Source organism: Sceloporus undulatus, chromosome 3 (genome assembly GCF_019175285.1).
Source record: "Sceloporus undulatus isolate JIND9_A2432 ecotype Alabama chromosome 3, SceUnd_v1.1, whole genome shotgun sequence".
Classification (NCBI taxonomy): Eukaryota; Metazoa; Chordata; class Lepidosauria; order Squamata; family Phrynosomatidae; genus Sceloporus; species Sceloporus undulatus.
In genome coordinates, this window is record NC_056524.1 from 189,273,784 (window position 1) to 189,290,477 (window position 16,694).

General features: G+C 38.5%; 1 protein-coding gene across 8 annotated transcripts in view; it reads right to left on the reverse strand.

Moving 5' to 3' along the window:
* The window catches only part of PTPRE (protein tyrosine phosphatase receptor type E), a 159,726-nt gene that overhangs the window by 10,195 nt on the left and 132,837 nt on the right, over positions 1-16,694 (reverse strand). For 7 of the 8 annotated variants that reach the window (XM_042459724.1, XM_042459722.1, XM_042459726.1 and 4 more), the window contains 7 exons: positions 15,914-15,990; positions 15,483-15,519; positions 12,646-12,743; positions 10,128-10,247; positions 9,293-9,456; positions 5,090-5,225; positions 1,299-1,448 (listed from right to left, as the gene is read on the reverse strand). In XM_042459724.1, coding sequence (XP_042315658.1) covers positions 1,299-1,448; positions 5,090-5,225; positions 9,293-9,456; positions 10,128-10,247; positions 12,646-12,743; positions 15,483-15,519; positions 15,914-15,990 — 782 coding nt within the window. The remainder of the gene's footprint in view (positions 1-1,298; positions 1,449-5,089; positions 5,226-9,292; positions 9,457-10,127; positions 10,248-12,645; positions 12,744-15,482; positions 15,520-15,913; positions 15,991-16,694) is intronic. The other variant, XM_042459723.1, reaches the window with a different exon arrangement.

A 16,694-nucleotide genomic window follows, 5' to 3' on the forward strand; every position in this document is an offset into this window, starting at 1 on the left:
AGGTTACAGAGACCCCCTATTGAAACAGTTCCTGTAGCTGCCAGTTTGTTTCCAGGCACCATTCAAAATGCTGGCTATGACCTATAAAGCCCTATATGGCTTAGGTCCAGGCTATTTAGCAGACTATGGCCCCACACAGACAGGCCAAAATAAAGCTGCTTCGGGCCACTTTGGAGGTATGCTGTTTAAATGATGCATGCGTCCTAAGAGTACGGAAGCTGCGCCAAAGCAACGCTCCAGTCCTTCCGGACTTTTAGGACACATGTATCATTTAAACAGTATACCTCCAAAGTGGCCTGAAGCAGCTTTATTTTGGTCTGCCTGTATGGGTCCTACATCTCCCTGTATGAGCTTGCCCGGGCTCTGAGATCCTCAGGAGAGGCCTTTACCGCCATCCCACTACCATCGCAAGCATGGTTGGTGGGGACACAAGAGAGGGCCTTTTCCATGGCTGACCCTAGGCCAGAATGACCCCTTCCTTGTTATCCTTCTACCAGCAGACTAAGAGCTACTTGTTTAGACAAGCATTTAAAACTGATAGCTTTTAAAGCATGGGATGGGTGTTGTATCGTTTAAGTATTGTTAGCATTTTTATCTTTTTAATTGTATTTTATTCTTTTAACATGCAAGTTGTTTTAATATTGTAATAATTTAATTCTATTTTAATGTACTATTTTTGTATGCTTATAATTGTACTGTTTTTTTAATGTTGTGAGCTGCCCTGAGTCCCAGTTTTGGGAAAAGGAAGGGATATAAATATTATAATAATAGTGGTGGTGATGATGATGATGATGATGATGGAGTGCATTTAGGCATTTGTTTATCATCTTTCAATACAGCAGTGCCCTCTCCTTCAATATTATGATCTTCCACTAACTTTCATGTGACTAAAAGAAGAAAAAAAAAACCTTACTTTTGAAGGGGAAGGCAAGGAAAAAATTACTTTTGTTCATTTCACATACATTTCAAATACAATATGTGAAACCACAGCCTAAGGCACTGTCAGTCAGCAAGCATAATTGGAATTAACTTTAGAATAGATTTTCACTGTACTATCCAAACATGTAAAGGCTAACATGGTATAGTGTTTGAGTGTCAAAGCAGGACTCTAGGAGACCAGGATTTGATTCCCTGCTCAGTTATATAGACCCACTGTGTGTCCTTGGGCAGGCCATGGTCTATCTTACTAAGAAAATCCCACAATAAGTTTGCCTTAGGGTCAGAGTAAAATTAATAAATATTCATATCCTTGTTGTGAGCCAAACATCAGATCTTTGTAAGATATTATCAATGCTTACCTTAAATTCTTCTTCTAGCCCTATTTTGACGAGATTTGGTGTTGTGTTGTGTGATGGCTGCAGGTGCTTTTCTAAAGAGGACACATCTAGTTCTGTGTCACCATAGAGGTAGTATTCAAGTAAGGCTTGATAAATGAAGGAGTACTGCATCTGTCAAGAAACAAGATATTCTGTAAACTAGGACATCTGAAATATTTTTGTTACATAAAACTCCATAGATTTATCAAATACATCTATTACCCCCACACACCACAATAACCTCCTGATTTTCTGGTCTGGCATGTAAAAATCCTAGTTATAATCAGAAAAATATAGCTGTTCCCTTCAGAAGAAGCAGGTTAATTGCATATACAGTCCACCCTTGCCTTATGTGGGGGATCCATTCCAGACCCCCCACCCATGAGGCAAAAAGCGCATATGCTTGAGCTCCATTAGATATAATGGGGCTCGTGCATGCTGCATGGCTGTGTGCGCACGCCAGAGGCACGTTTGCAATCCCCCCATTCTCCCAGCGGTTTCTGCGTAAACTGAAGACCGCCTATAACGAGCCCGCATATGGTGCGGGCTCACTGTATTGTATGAGTATGATTTATTGGTTCATGGTTTAAATTATGATTCATTATTACAGAGACAAGCTTAGATATACCCTAGTCTCATACGCTACCATTCTCTTCCTCCCACTTCCACCTTCTCTTCTATCAAAATAAATCATTACATGGCCCCATTCAGATGTAGCAGTATATTATAGACCTATGCAGTCATTCACATCCTCATGTGTAGATATAAATAATGAAGGGTATCAATATGGATACACATGTAAACTCTATCCCCAAACAACTCCATGTACCTGGCAGCTTCCTAGATCTTAGTGCATTGAGTGAAGTCCTATAGAGGACTAGATCCTTTGATTAGCCTTAGAATCATAGAATCATAAAGTTGGAAGAGACCACAAGGGCCATACAGTCCAACCCTCTGCCATGCTGGAGCACAGTATCAAAGCGCCCCCAACAGATGGCCATCCAGCCTCTGTTTCAAAACCTCAAAAGAAGGAGACTCCCCCACGCTCTGGGAGAGTGTGTTCCACTGTCAAACAGCTCTTATGGCCAGAAAGTGGCTCCTGATGTTGAGGTGGAATCTCTATACTTTAAATCCATTGCTCCAGGTCCTATTCTCTGGAGCAGCAGAAAACAAGCTTGCTCCATCCTAAATATGACACCCCTTCAAATATTTAAACAGGGCTATAATTTCTCCTCTTAACCTTCTCTTCCCCAGGCTAAACATGCCCAGCTCCCTAAGTCTCTCCTCATAGGGCATAGTTTCCAGACCCTTCACCATTTCGGTTGCCCTCCTTTGGACACACTCCAGCTTGTCAATGTTCTTTATGAATTGTCATGCCCAGAACCTTATCAGGGTGTTCAGTAACAGGAGTTATATAATGTACAACGGAACATGATCACAGGGAATTATACAAAGGTCTGCGAATCTATTAGATGTGCAGAAACATTTGGGGTGAGACAGGTGTACATATCCTACTCTTCTTCCAGTTTGTTCTACATATGAGCAAACTTATCTTTTATCATTAGGAAACTGAGATTCATCTGTTACTGACCCCATTCCTCTCCTCCTCCAGCATAGCCACAAAAAGGTCAAAGCTCTGCTTCCCATTTTTTAAATACGTATCCAAATATGGACAAAACAACAAACTGTGGGCCACTCAAAAACAATAGCCTATGCTACAAAGCTGAAGTAGCATCAGAGGAGGTCAGAGGAAGAAAGTACACTGTGTTCATTCTCATAATGATGAATCATAATCAATGTTTATTTCTGAATGAGGACAGAGATCCGATGGACTGACTTTGCATAAGGTGGCTTCCAGAACCTGGTGGAGAAGGAATACCCAGAATTATTCTAGCCAGCCTGGTCACTGTGTTGGGGCATGTAGAATCAGGATTAAACATGCAGCATGCAGAAGATATGCACATGGAACAGGAATGCCACTGGAAGGTCTCTGCTGTGTAGCTCTGTGCAGGCTGCAAAGGAAAAATCCTCCCATGCAAAAGTTGCTGGCCTGATAAAGAACTGCTGAACAGCTGAACTGCTGAGTTCTCACAAAGAGGACTTTTAATCTTTGGTTCTGATATTTACAATAGACTATCAAAGGGCTTTGCCAGACTCCTATATACAACCATCACCACACTGAGCATTAAGCTAACATCCCCTCTTGGGTTTTGAGTCCTTCCCCCTCCTGGGACCTCACCCAGTTTCCTGTCACCGGACAGCTGTGACGCTGCAGAATTCAAGCCTGCTGTTTCACCTCCTGCTCCTCTGTCATCAGCTTCCTGTGACTCAAGACTCTCCAAATGTTAAGTCATCATGTCTGCCATCTGAACTGAGATCACTTTGTCACCTTTGTCCCAGTTCCTGGCTATAGCCACATCTCTGACATTTTCTGTCCAGAGTGCTCTGTACTATGACACTCTGGTCACTGAATATCTGTATGGTAATTTATGTTTCTATATGCTGATTTTTTTTCTTTTGTAATTTTATTGATCAAGAAGTAATATAATAAAGAGAACCATAGAATAGGGAGTTAAACTTCTGTATTCACATCTATATCCAGCTCTTTAATAGTTTTCACGTACATGTTCCCAAGTTGTTATTTAGAACTACGCAGTTTGACTTATTTTTTTAAAAAACAAGTATAAAAGCTGAGTCTTAAAGGAACCTGGAAAAAAAAAACCTAGGACATTCTAACAGCAAGAACTGGTAAGCTGTAGAACAATTACAAAACATAGATATTTACAGAACTTTGAAAAGTTACTTTTTGGGTTGCAACTCCCAGAATTAGTGGTGAGATGAAATGCTGTATAGGAAGTTTTGAGGAGTCCAGTCTAAAAAAGTAACTTTTCAAACCGCTGATTACTTAGTAACCCTGGAACTTAAGAAGCCACCTTATACCTTATTAGTCCATTGGTTGTCTAGTTCACAGCAGTCTACGCCAATCTACCCAAAGCTGGTGCCCCCCTAGATGTGCTGGACTTTAAATTAGCTGTCTAGACAACTGTGGGTATTGCATTGTAACACACCTGTAGGGGAAGAGCTTGTCTACTGACTGGCAACTCCTCCCGAATGTTTCAAACTGCCCTACTTGGTGATTCCTCAGTGTGAGCTTGGGACCTTTTCCATACAAAACATGCAAAACCCTTTTTTAAAGGGTTTAAATTGGCTCTGGAAGACGATGCCTCTGGTAAAATAAAAACAGCACTGATACTGGCTTCTTGTCAAAAGGTAGAAATGATCTCAAAGTAACGGTCAGATATTATCCAGTCAAGACTGGTTGGCTTCGTTTATGCCAAATGACTTGGTATGCAGACTCTTTTGCTATATTCACTGTAGTATATGTGCATGTGTCTGTATGTGACTGTATGTATATTATATTAACCTTTGAGTAATTAAATAAAATAAAAATATCTTAAAAGAATTTAACAATGGAATAAATATACACGGGTTACCCTGCCTGCCTGTCCAACTTGGCTATTCAAAGAATAGAAACAGGAGAGAATTACTAGGAACTATCATGAAGTTTGGGAGCTAATATTTTGAAGGGAAAAAGCAAACCTTGTGCTTTTTTTTTAAAAAAGTATTCTTTAGCCTGATAAAAAGAAAAGGGCTTTTAATGGGGCATGAGATTTAGTCAGTACTATCGTCTCCTATTTTGACTGAGTTCTACTGACAATTATAAAAACATTTTTCACATTTTAACTGTTATCAAAGTTGGCCAATATACTTACATCAGTCTGAACCATTTGCGGGCGTTGATTGCGAATTCTTGCTACAAAATCGAAAACATCAACTTTTTGTTCAGCATGCATCATGTCAATCATGGCATCTATTACTATGAACGTGCCTGTCCGGCCCACACCAGCACTTGAAAAGAAAAGAAAGTCACAGTTGAGCCAAGACGTACGGCAGTAATTTATCTGGATTTATATAGCTGTCTTATCTGAAGGACCTCTGCTCTCAATATCCCATAAAAAAGTTACTTTTTATGTATCTCCCCAAGTTGGCTGGGGGATTCTAGCACATATAGCCTGGAAAATTATCTTTTGCAAGCTTTGATTTGTACTAGGTTTAATAACATTAGCAACACACACGGCAAATGTTTAGCAGCATTCTGTAAATATAACTGGCATCTAATTCTGACCTTTGAGTCTCTTAAATACAAGAAGTCCAATGAAACATGAAATCGGGCCAGTCTTTCAGAATTAAAATATAGCTTTTCTCCTCTGTTTTAAAGAGGTAAGTAAGTAGTAATCAGGCATATCAACCAACCCCTCAAAGTTACCGTACTCAGGTCCAAATTAAAAAATCTCTCCCCTAGACCACAATCATAACCATTCCTGTTTTTTTTACTGCTCTTTTTCAATCTGCTTCTTAGTATTCTCTCTGAACGAAATCAAACAGGCATTTAAAGTGGCAAAAGGGGTGCACAGGCCCCTGACTCTCTACTTTTTAACCTCTGGCACTTCCCCAGATGTTATGCTTCAAAGTGAGCACATTTTGGTTTTGATGGGAAGACTGATATTTGGCAGACAGACTAAGGGAAAAAAGAAGAAGGGTGCCAGATCCTTACCAGCATATCTTTTACTTTAAATCCCACCCTTTGCACATGAATGTGGCAGCCCCACATTTATCACGTAGGGTTTCCTTACTGGCACGTGTATTTTGGCCCTGAGAATTACAAAACCCTAATAATATAAAAATATGATGACTCTAGAATCTGTAATTTTATGAATTAATATGAATGAATGAATGAATGAAATATTGATATTAATATGAAATTGAAGTTTGTCATGCCTTGGATGGGTAAGCCTTCTCTCAAGAATGAAATCTAATCCCTGGGGCCACAGGAGCAAAGACAGACAGTGGCTTGGACACAGCAGGAGAATATCAGAAAAAATGCTTGGTTTCAGAGAAGTTCTCCATATGACCAGTGGCTTCTTTTGGTATAAATGGTTTCTTCCTGAACGTAAACATTTGCTTACTGGAATGATCTACACATTTTGGGTGGGAGTCTCTGATACAGTATTAGTAGCAAATAAGCTGCAGTTTGACCAGAGCTTAATGCTGAGAACAGTCAAACAGTGTAGTACTCTGTCCATTGTATGCATTCTGATTCCTACAAATTTGTTGGGTATGATTCCATCTTGTATTGTTGTGTGATTATGTCCATTTGATTTTGTTCCTATCTGCTGGCTTGTTAACTATATGCTGAATGCTTTGGCTTTCCAAGCCCTTTCTTAGAACAGACTTGCAGCCACCAGAGGGAGCACACTTCCTACTGGTTACTGATTAAAATATTACTCCAAATGATTTTTATCTTTCTTTTCAGAGGAAAAGGGCATGGCATCCTGTACTAGGCACAAACTTTTCTCTTGTACTTGGTTTATTTGTTTTCCTCTTTTGTTGTAATAATGCATGTGTTCTAGATTTCAAAATAGAAATATATGTGATTCTACTGTCATGTGTTTTTACAGATACAATTCAAAGTTTATCACTTTCTCCTAAAGGGAGATACAGGGATAGATTCTACAAGGAACAGATTTCATTTCTTCATTTTAAACCAGAACTGATTGTTTGTAACTATGATGCATTAATGATTCACACTTCTCTCCTCAGTCTGACTCAATCTTGCTTCTTTCTACTTCCTTCCTAGTTTTATTTACTTATTCCTTCCTGGTTTTATTGGAGGATGGAGGGTTGGTTTAGATTATTTTTAACCTTATGTTTTAAATTTTTTATGTTGTATTTTTTTAAGTGTTGCTTTAATGTGTGTGTGTGTGTGTGTGTGTGTGTGTGTGTGTAGTGAGCTCCCAACTTGGGAGAAAGGCGGGATAAAAATAAAATAAAATAGTTCAAGAAGTGGGATTTTTTGGTACTGGTGGGAGCTACACAGCAGGCTGTGGCAATGTTCTTAAAAATACAAAGGATTGATACGTTAGAACAGAGATCCACCATTGAAATCAGTTTGCTCTTCATTTCCTTTCTAATCTCTCTCTCCTTTTGTATCATATCTAAAGTTGCATCCACACTGCAGAAATAATGCAGTTTGATACCACTTTATCTGTCATAATAAAATGCTATGGAATTTTGGAATTTGTAATTTTGTGAGCTACTTAGCCTTCTCTGTCAGACAGCTCTGTTGCCAGAACAAACTAAAGATCCCAGAATTCCATAGCATTGAGCCATGGCAGTTAAAGTAGTATCAAACTGCATTATTTTTGCAGCACATATACAGCCTACATTTATGAGCAGGAACAGCGTTTTAACTGAATTATATCCAGTTATGTTCCAAAAGGTTCTTTGCAGATGTTTCAGAAGGAAAAAAAAGATCCAGGAGGTGAGGTCTACTCCAAAGCATTACAGTATTGATTGGAACAGTGTACAATCTGATGTCAGTTGCTATACAAGAAAGGAGGAAATTTGAGAAAAATCACCTCTCCTATCATTCTGCTGACTGAAGCCTTGACTGAATCAATGAGCCTTATTTAGCAGTAGAACACAACTGTATTTAATCTGGAATATTACAGATGTTTTATAAATACATGAATATATTTATATTACAAATAAGGCTTTATACAATGAGCTATATCGAAATTATAGCACTATATTTGGAGGGAAAGTTGGAAACTGAAGTATTAGAAGTTGCCTGCAGAGAAAAAAAAAACTAGGCTACTTAGTAATAATTAAGATGCTTACTGTAGCATAAGCCACAACAAATGGCATCCCTATTAGAACACAGAGGGAGACAAATTAATCCCCTCTGATCACAGAAGATAACATATCCAAGCCTTCTGCTTCATCTTTTTCTTTATACATTTTACATCAACATAAATTCCAGTTCTGTATTTATCCTTTTGTAACCCGGGTTTCTTACCCCACACATGCTGGAGATGAGCATGAGGTGATCTATTCCATTTTTTTTTGGGGGGGGTAATATTATGGAGTCCAGCTGTGCTTGGCTGAATGCTAGGGAACCTTCTTAATAACATTAGATGATTGTCTGTTGGATCAAACTAAAGTTCCATCCAGACCAACAACCTTATTTCCCATAGAATCCAATCCAATGCAACTAACTAAAGGCAACTAATGGCTATGACTACATTTTGCGGCAATGAGGTCTATAAAAATACTTGTTGTAAAGAACTAGCTAATCTAAAAATATATATATATTGTCATGCCTCCAGAGCATCTTTGATGTTCTTGAGACATATATTTAGTTAAGATTATATTAGGTTTTCTATGTATTAGTTTAAGAGGGGAAATACAGGTCTACAGCTTTAAGAAAGACAAGGATTGTGGGAAATCCCAGGGTCTTATGCTGTCTCCCTCTAGTTAGTTTCAGTGTGTAGTAAGATTTCAGCCAAGTCAGACCTGGAGAGAGTATTTTCCTTTGACAAAAAGATAAGTCCACAAAGGAAAAAAGATAAGTCCACAAAGGAAGAAAGATAGTCCTCAAAGAAAGATAGAATACATCAAGAAGAGAGAACAAGGTATTTCGGAAGGACTATTAAGAAAAGGAGATCAGTTTCATGTTATTTGTGTTATTTATACTGGTTATAAAGCTTTTGAAACTTAAGAAATTTGTGGACAAGTCTTTTGTCTGGCTGTGTTCCCGAGAGCCAGAGACCTTACTACACCCAAAGTCTGTAGCATTGCTCTTAGGACAAAACATATATGTTAAATTTACATTGAACTGCCCGCACATTTACTGAATTTATTGAAGAGAGGCCTGTGTGCATGTAGATGTAGTAGAAAATCTTTAATATCTAGTATCTTGGCACTGTTCTAATGAGCCATTTCTCTTTGCTAAGTTTCAGGTTCTCAATAATCAGTGAAAATACCTCTGGAATATATTCAGATACTTTTTCTTCCCCATCTGTTAACTGATGTGTGTAGCTTTGTGTTGTACCTGTAAATATATGCACGCTCACCTGCAGTGAACCACAATTGGTCCAGCATGTGTAGGGTTCAATGACTTTACTTTCTTTAGGAATTTCAGCATTCCAATAGGCGTGAAAGGCACTCCAAAATCAGGCCAGCTGGTGAAATGAAGCTGAGTTACAAGTCTTGGAGCTTTGCAGCCTTCAGACACCTGCTAGAGACCCAGAAACAAAATATGAATATGACCATTTGTATCTTTAACTAAAATCAGCCAATCGTTTTATTAATGGTATTAAGGATCCCAATCTCTTAACAGTACACATCAACGGTAGGAACATATTTGGGAATTTGAAAAAAAGCCCACTTATGTTTAGAAAGATTAAGGTACTTTGAAATTTACTCATGTGTCAGGAAGTATGCAAACTGCAAGTTAACATATTCTCCTTTACAAGGTGCAGAAGAAATTCATGGGTAGAAGTAATATTCTCTGCATACTCACTAGAGGAGATATGCTCCTTCAACAAAAATATACAATTTCCAATATTTTGTTTTTGAGATCATGCTTATTTGTTGACAGTAATTGTGGTATAGTGGTTTGTGTATTGGACTATGACTCTGGAGGCTAGGATCTGAATAACCGTTCAGCCATGGAAACCCACTGAGTGACCTTGGACAGGTCACACTCTCTCAGTGTTGAAGGGAGGCAAAGACAACCCTCCTCTGAACAAATCTTGCCAAGAAAACCCTGTGATTTATGCTGTGTTGACATCTTGCCCTCACCGTGCAACACCATGCAACACCCTAATAATGATAATGTCACCCTAGGGTTGCTGTAGATTGGAAATGACTTGAAGACACACAACAACAAAGGATATTAACACTTACTGACTGAATACAGAACTTCCGAATTGTATAATCCACAAGAACAATACAGTCCTCCACTGAAACTCGGATGCTCCCATAAGTCCAGCATCCTTGATCAGGCCAATAATGGTAACATTTGTCCTATGTAAAAAGTAACAAATATATCAGATTTGATTCTGTTGTCCTCAGGAAAATGACTAGCTACTAAACTATGGCGGGTTACAGACCGCCATTAAAGTACGCACCCCCTAACCCTAGCACGCGCTCCGCGCACACAAAATGGCAGCGGCCGTTCCACACGGCCGCCGCTATGATGGCATCATGAACGCGCTGCCTCCAAACGAGGCGGTGCGGATGTGACGCCATCACTCCACGCGAGGGCGCTTAACGCGCCCTTTCCGCAGAGCAGGAAGGAGCTCCGAAATGGAGCTCCTTCCTGGTTTGTGTCACTGGGTGCAGCCTTCAGACGGCTGCGCCCAGCAACGCAAGGGAGAAAGGGGCCAAGTGGCCCCTTTCTCCTCCTCCCCGCCGCTGCGGGGTGTCCTTGAAGCCCCAAGGACACCCCTTTCCAGGCTGCGGGGAAGCAGCCTTTTGCCGCTTCCCCGCGGCCCGGAAAATGGCAGATCGGGGCCTCAGCGGCTGCCGCTCTAGCCATTGAGGCCCCCAATACACCGGGGAAAGGCACACCTACAGGCCGCCCCAAAGGGGCGGTCTGTAATGCGCCTATGCAATTATTTTGAAACTACTAAAATGAGCTTTTAAAATAGTGAGACTGAATCTGACCACAATAATATAAACTCTAATCATATTTGCAGTAAGATAAATACTATCTCTGGGATATCTTAGGACCAAACCTTCGTTGGGTACAGTTTCATTCTCCTCTGTGTCTTTGATTCCTAAAAAGCCAATTTCTCAAGGTTTAAAGCCAGTGGACAATATCAGTTAACTTCAGGCTAATTACATGCACAAGCAGAGTTAATGGGACACAGAAGATGCTAACTTGTTTTCTTTTAAAGATCTGGACTGCTTAGGACAGAGTGCCTGAGAACTCTGTCAAGGTTTCTCTTCAAATGCAAAAACAGGTGTTCCATAAGCAAATAAATGACTCAAGTTTCTTCATGAAGAGATAATATTCTATCACATTTAAGGCCAACACTTTTAATTAGTTACTTAAAAAGTCTTGAACAGGGAATGTACATAGACATGGAACTATATCCCATTTGGATTACTGTCATATTTTCTATGGGTTTCCTTTGAAAAGTGCTTAAATTGGTCAAAGATCTGCAACCAGATTGCTAATTGAGGCTGGCTTCAGGAAGCACATAACTCCCCTGTTACACCAGCTCCATTGGCTGCTGGTCCATTTCTGGACACACTTCAAAGTGCTGGTGATGACTATAAAGCCCTATCTGGCTTGGGTGCAGACTATTTCAAGGAGTGTGTATCACTTTATGAACCATTAGAGCTCTACAATTGTCTGGAGAGGCCCTTCTCTCTATCCCACTAACTTTATTTCGGGTACTTTTCGGTGGTCTTCTTGGTGGCTGCTCCTAGACTTTAGAACAACCTCCATAGGGAGACCAGAATGGTTCCCTCCTTGCTCTCCTTCTGTCAGCAACTGAAAACATTTTTGTGTCACCAGACTTTTAGAGATTGAATGGGGAGGGCTTTTAATGATGCACTGTGCAATTTTATGGTTTCTATGATCTTTTAATGAATTTTAATGTTTTTAATTTTTAAATGTTATAAATTGTTTAATTACTTTTAAATTAACTATTATAGTTATATGTTTACCAATGTTTTTGTAGGTTTTTAAAAAAATCTATATTGTTTAAAAATATTGTTTGCTGCCTTGAGTCCCATTACTGAAAGAGAGATAAGACATATGGTAAGTGAATATAGTAATAATAATAATGATGTATTTATAAGATCAGCCATAATGTCTACCTATTAAATATATGCTGGAAATCTTTAATTCATCTTGTACTTTAATCAGTTACATTCTAGGAATCAATAAAGCACACGAGAAAGGAAGACTGGCCCTGGACATATACGTAAGTGTCCTAGATAGTACAGTAGAGTGAAATTTGGCAATTCAAAAATGACAGTGAATTAGGAAGAGAAATGTACAGAAAGAATTCAATGTTTTTTCATAACATATTTTATTTTTGCTAGCAATGTAAGAAACATTCCACTGGTTTACAACTAATACACAATGGATGTGTATTATGCGTAATACACAATGGATGTTTAATATGGATAAAAGTTGAACTTGCACAAGACAATTGTCCTTAGCCTAAAAAACATGACTCAAAACTCTGACATACAGAAATTTACTGGGTTAGTCACTAGAGGCTTTTTGTGTGACTGAAAAGTTTTAGTTTAGTTGCCTTACCACAGCAATTGTGTGAGAGATTAAAATCTTATTAAAGAAGTAGAATAGGAAGTGGTTGTACAGTATTACTAATAGTATTGTGGGCTGGATATAGGAGAGGTTCAAACAGGATGAGGAAAAATAACCTCATGAAATGTATCTCACCTCTTTTCTTTCTTTTACGTTTGTTAACATGACAATTGTTGCAGACTTCTGTTCCCATATCATCCTCCAAAAATCATTTACTGTGTCTTGCTTAGGACCTGCACACAGGATACAAGTACTGCATCAAACTATACAGAAATCAATCAAATTAAAACCACTTCTAATAGGCAAGAGTTACCAAACTTCATCTTCATATGACTTGTCTTCTACTTCTCTGGCACTAATGATGCTCAAACAAATTTAAAAGATTTTAAAAGACCATGAAAATAAAATCAAACAATAAACTTTAAAATATATTTTAATATTTTAAATATTTAATATATTATTGGTAGTATTGGTGTTATTCATTTTATATTATTTCAACTAGATAATTTTAATTGTTTTTAAACTGTTATTGTAATTTCTTTTTTAAAAAAGTTTTTATCTTGTGAGCCGCTTTGGGTACCTTTCTGGGAGAAAAGGGGCATAGAACAAACAAACATTAATATTAAGTATTAAAACACCAGTAGAAACAGCAATATGCAGATAGCCAATAAAATCCTGAAATAATAAAATGGTCCTCATTTAGCATCTACATAACATTAATGTAGGTACCATATAAAGTAGTTTGTGGAAGATGTTCCAAAACTACAAACCACAAAACGAGAAACCCTGTTTTCCAGGTGTGAACCATTTTACAGTAGAAGATGAGGTGATGCCTCCAATTATGATTAAGTTAACACTCCTCAATCTTTGGTTTTCCAGATATTTTGGGTCAGCTCTCAGAAGTCCCAGCCAACATGGCCAACGGTCAGGAATTCTGAGAGGTAAATGGTTTTTTGTGGGTTTTTCAGGCTATGTGGCCATGTTCTAGAAGATTTTCTTCCTGAGGTTTCGCCAGCATCTGTGGCTGGCATCTTCAGAGAATATATAGACCCACTTTTTCCAGGCAAGCATTCTCCGAAGATGCCAGCCACAGATGCTGGCAAAACATCAGGAAGAAAATCTTCTAGAAGATGGCCACATAGCCTGAAAAACCCACCAAAAAAACATGGATGCTGGCCATTAAAGCCTTTGACTTCACATCTGAGAGGTAAAGTTCATAAATATCTTGAGGTCCAAAGTGGCAGAAGTAGTGGGCTCAGACAGAAGAAGGGAAGTCCTTGAATCTTATGGAAATGGACTAATAGCAACCCCCTGAGTCACATACTATGTGTTTACCATATTAATCACCAGTTTCAAGTACAGCTATCTATCTTCATGCATTTTCAAAAATAATTGTATCACACATAATAGGGATAGCTGAGGTTAGATCACAGAAGGAATATGATATCATGAGAATATTATTCTTTTATGCTAAGTCTCCACTGTTTAAAGTTGTTTGCATTTCTAAGCAATTTAGGATTTACACAGTATTTTTCTAGGTGATTTGTAGTAGATCAGCAGTGATTTTTGATACTGCCAGGTTTTTACCAGCATACCATGCATCCATTTCTTCCAATTAGGCTACTAAACTACAGAAAAACTGGCTGGGAGAGGAATGGATTTTTGCATAAAGGGGCGGTGAGCTAATTTCTTGTACTGAAAAACATGCCTGAGATGCCTTCTTGATGTTTCCAAATTTTAATTCTATGTGTATTTCTGACAGTCTTTCTGACTCAGTATTTAGTTAATAACATTTTATACTGATTTAATTTTTAAAAAAACCTCAGAGGAGAGTGTTATAAAACTAAACTAGTTACAGTAAAACCAATAGTTAAAAATAATAAAACAATCAAAGTATCAAATTCATTTGCAACTGACAACCAGAAAAATAAGCAGGAAACCCAGCTCTTTAGTTGACAATGAAAACATCCAAAGCTGAGAAGGCATCCAAACTCAATGGGGAGATAATTCTACAGAGTGACCATTCTGCAACACAACCAAACAAGCCATGATATGATATTTTTACTTTGGCTCCAGTCAATGGATCTCGCTATTTTAGGAAAAGCTGACTACAATCTTGGACTCCACTCTTCCCTGTTTTAAAAGGTAGTTCCTCATGCAACTGAATCATGAAAAAATATGATAGAAGAAAGCAGGGAAACGTCTTAACAGAAGAGATATTTCCTGTCATTAGGTGCTGGCAAGGTGCTGACTCAATTTGGCCCTACTTTTGCTCTGTTGATCATACTGATCCTGCTAGCACAGATAGCACAAATAAGGATCAGTGGAGTTTCCATACAGCTTACCGACAACAGTAGCATTGTTTCAGCAAGCAGAGCCTCAGAGAAGAATTATGTTTACTAGCGGAACCAGATTTCTTGAGGCAAAATCAGTAGTAGTATCAGTAGTATTTGCCTTGTAGTATTGTTTGTGGCTCACAGGGGATGCCTTTTAAAATATCCTACACTTATGAAACCATCCTCTGAAACCTTCACTGTAACACACTACACTGCTAAGGGGCTAAGGATTACTACTAGTTGCAAGTCCATTACCTCATTGCTATATAGCACAAATAATTATGATGGCTACTTATGCAATGCCAAAACAACAACAACAAAAACAATGCCTAATCTAGGGGGAAATATACTAAATAAAGACCACTCTTACAAGGTAACTTTTCAGGAAGCTTCAAAATAGCTCTGGTAACAGCTAAGATTTCAGAACTGCTACATTACACTGAATAAGAAGACATTAAAAGGAACTGTACCTCAGAAAATATTTAAAATCATAGTTGCTCTTTAAAAAAAAGAACGAAATTAATTAGACTCACCATAACTGGAAATGAAAGTGCACATGCATCCATTGTTTTTCATGTGCAGATATCAGAACAAAAGTTTTAAAAGGAGAAGTTAGTGAAAAAACTGGAAAATTACCTTGAGCTGCTATAAATTTATTCTTTTCCTTGTAACCCTGCAGGGAGAAAGTAGATTGATATAGTTTCTTCTTTTAATGAAAAATACATAAAAAGATTCATTTTATAACTCAAAGGTCAAGATCATATACTGTACACTTTTGGTATAGTGCAAATGTATGCCGGCATAGCAATGTTGGATCCCACAGCAACACAAGAAACTGCCCAGTTGATCCCAAGGCCTTGAGTTCCCAAGAGTCAATTAGAACAAATGTGAGACAGAGAGGGTTGTGTGTGTGTTTGGAGAATAGCTGGCTGCACTAAAGACTGGTCTTATGCTACCTCTGATAAAGTGCAACAGCTTTGACAGAGATTTATACACCAGCATAATACAGAACAGGATTTTAGCTGGTTGTTAAAAAGTATATATTTAAAAAGAAGATATTTACTTACATCGATGTATGAAGCATTAATGTAGTCTGAACATGGAACTCCATCTATCTGTATTAAAACTACTCTGGAATGATCATCTGTAATGTACAAGCATATGTAATTAAAGCATTGTAGCAAATAGGAATACACTGTTGGCAACTTCTTGAAATGCATAGTTTTCCTCTCAAGACAATAAAACTCTAAAACATTTCCTATCTAATGTGTATCTCAAGTTAGCACTAAATTGTTTATAAATGATAAAGTGCAATATTGCACATGTCCACATAATGCATCATTTTGTCAATATTACAAAGTGTGAATACAAATAAAACTGTTACCAGGGGAGAAAAAACTGTTAGGTTTCTTTTTTTACATCTTAATATTGCACATCAATTTATTTTGATTTTATAACTTTGGTTTTATTCTGCTGCTGCTAACTTCTACTGTTTTTTATACTCTGCTTTATTGTAGTCTTATGTTTCACACTTCCACGTATCTACAGCCCCTTTCCTAGCTGGATCGGGGCTGTGGCAACCACATGCTGTGGCCCTGATCCAGCCTTTTGAGGGCCCGAAAAGGAGCCACAAAGAGCGGCTCCTTTTTGAGCCCTTGAAAGAGCACCACAGCCACAGTGGCACAGCTATATGGCGCTCCTTTGGCATTGGCTCATATGGACACAGCACTGGAGGAGTGCCATAATGCCACACACCGTGTGCAGCGCTGCGTGGCATCATGGCACCCTGGGAGTGGAGTCAGGGCGTGCATCATCTGGACGTGACACCCGACTCTGCTCCTAGGCCAG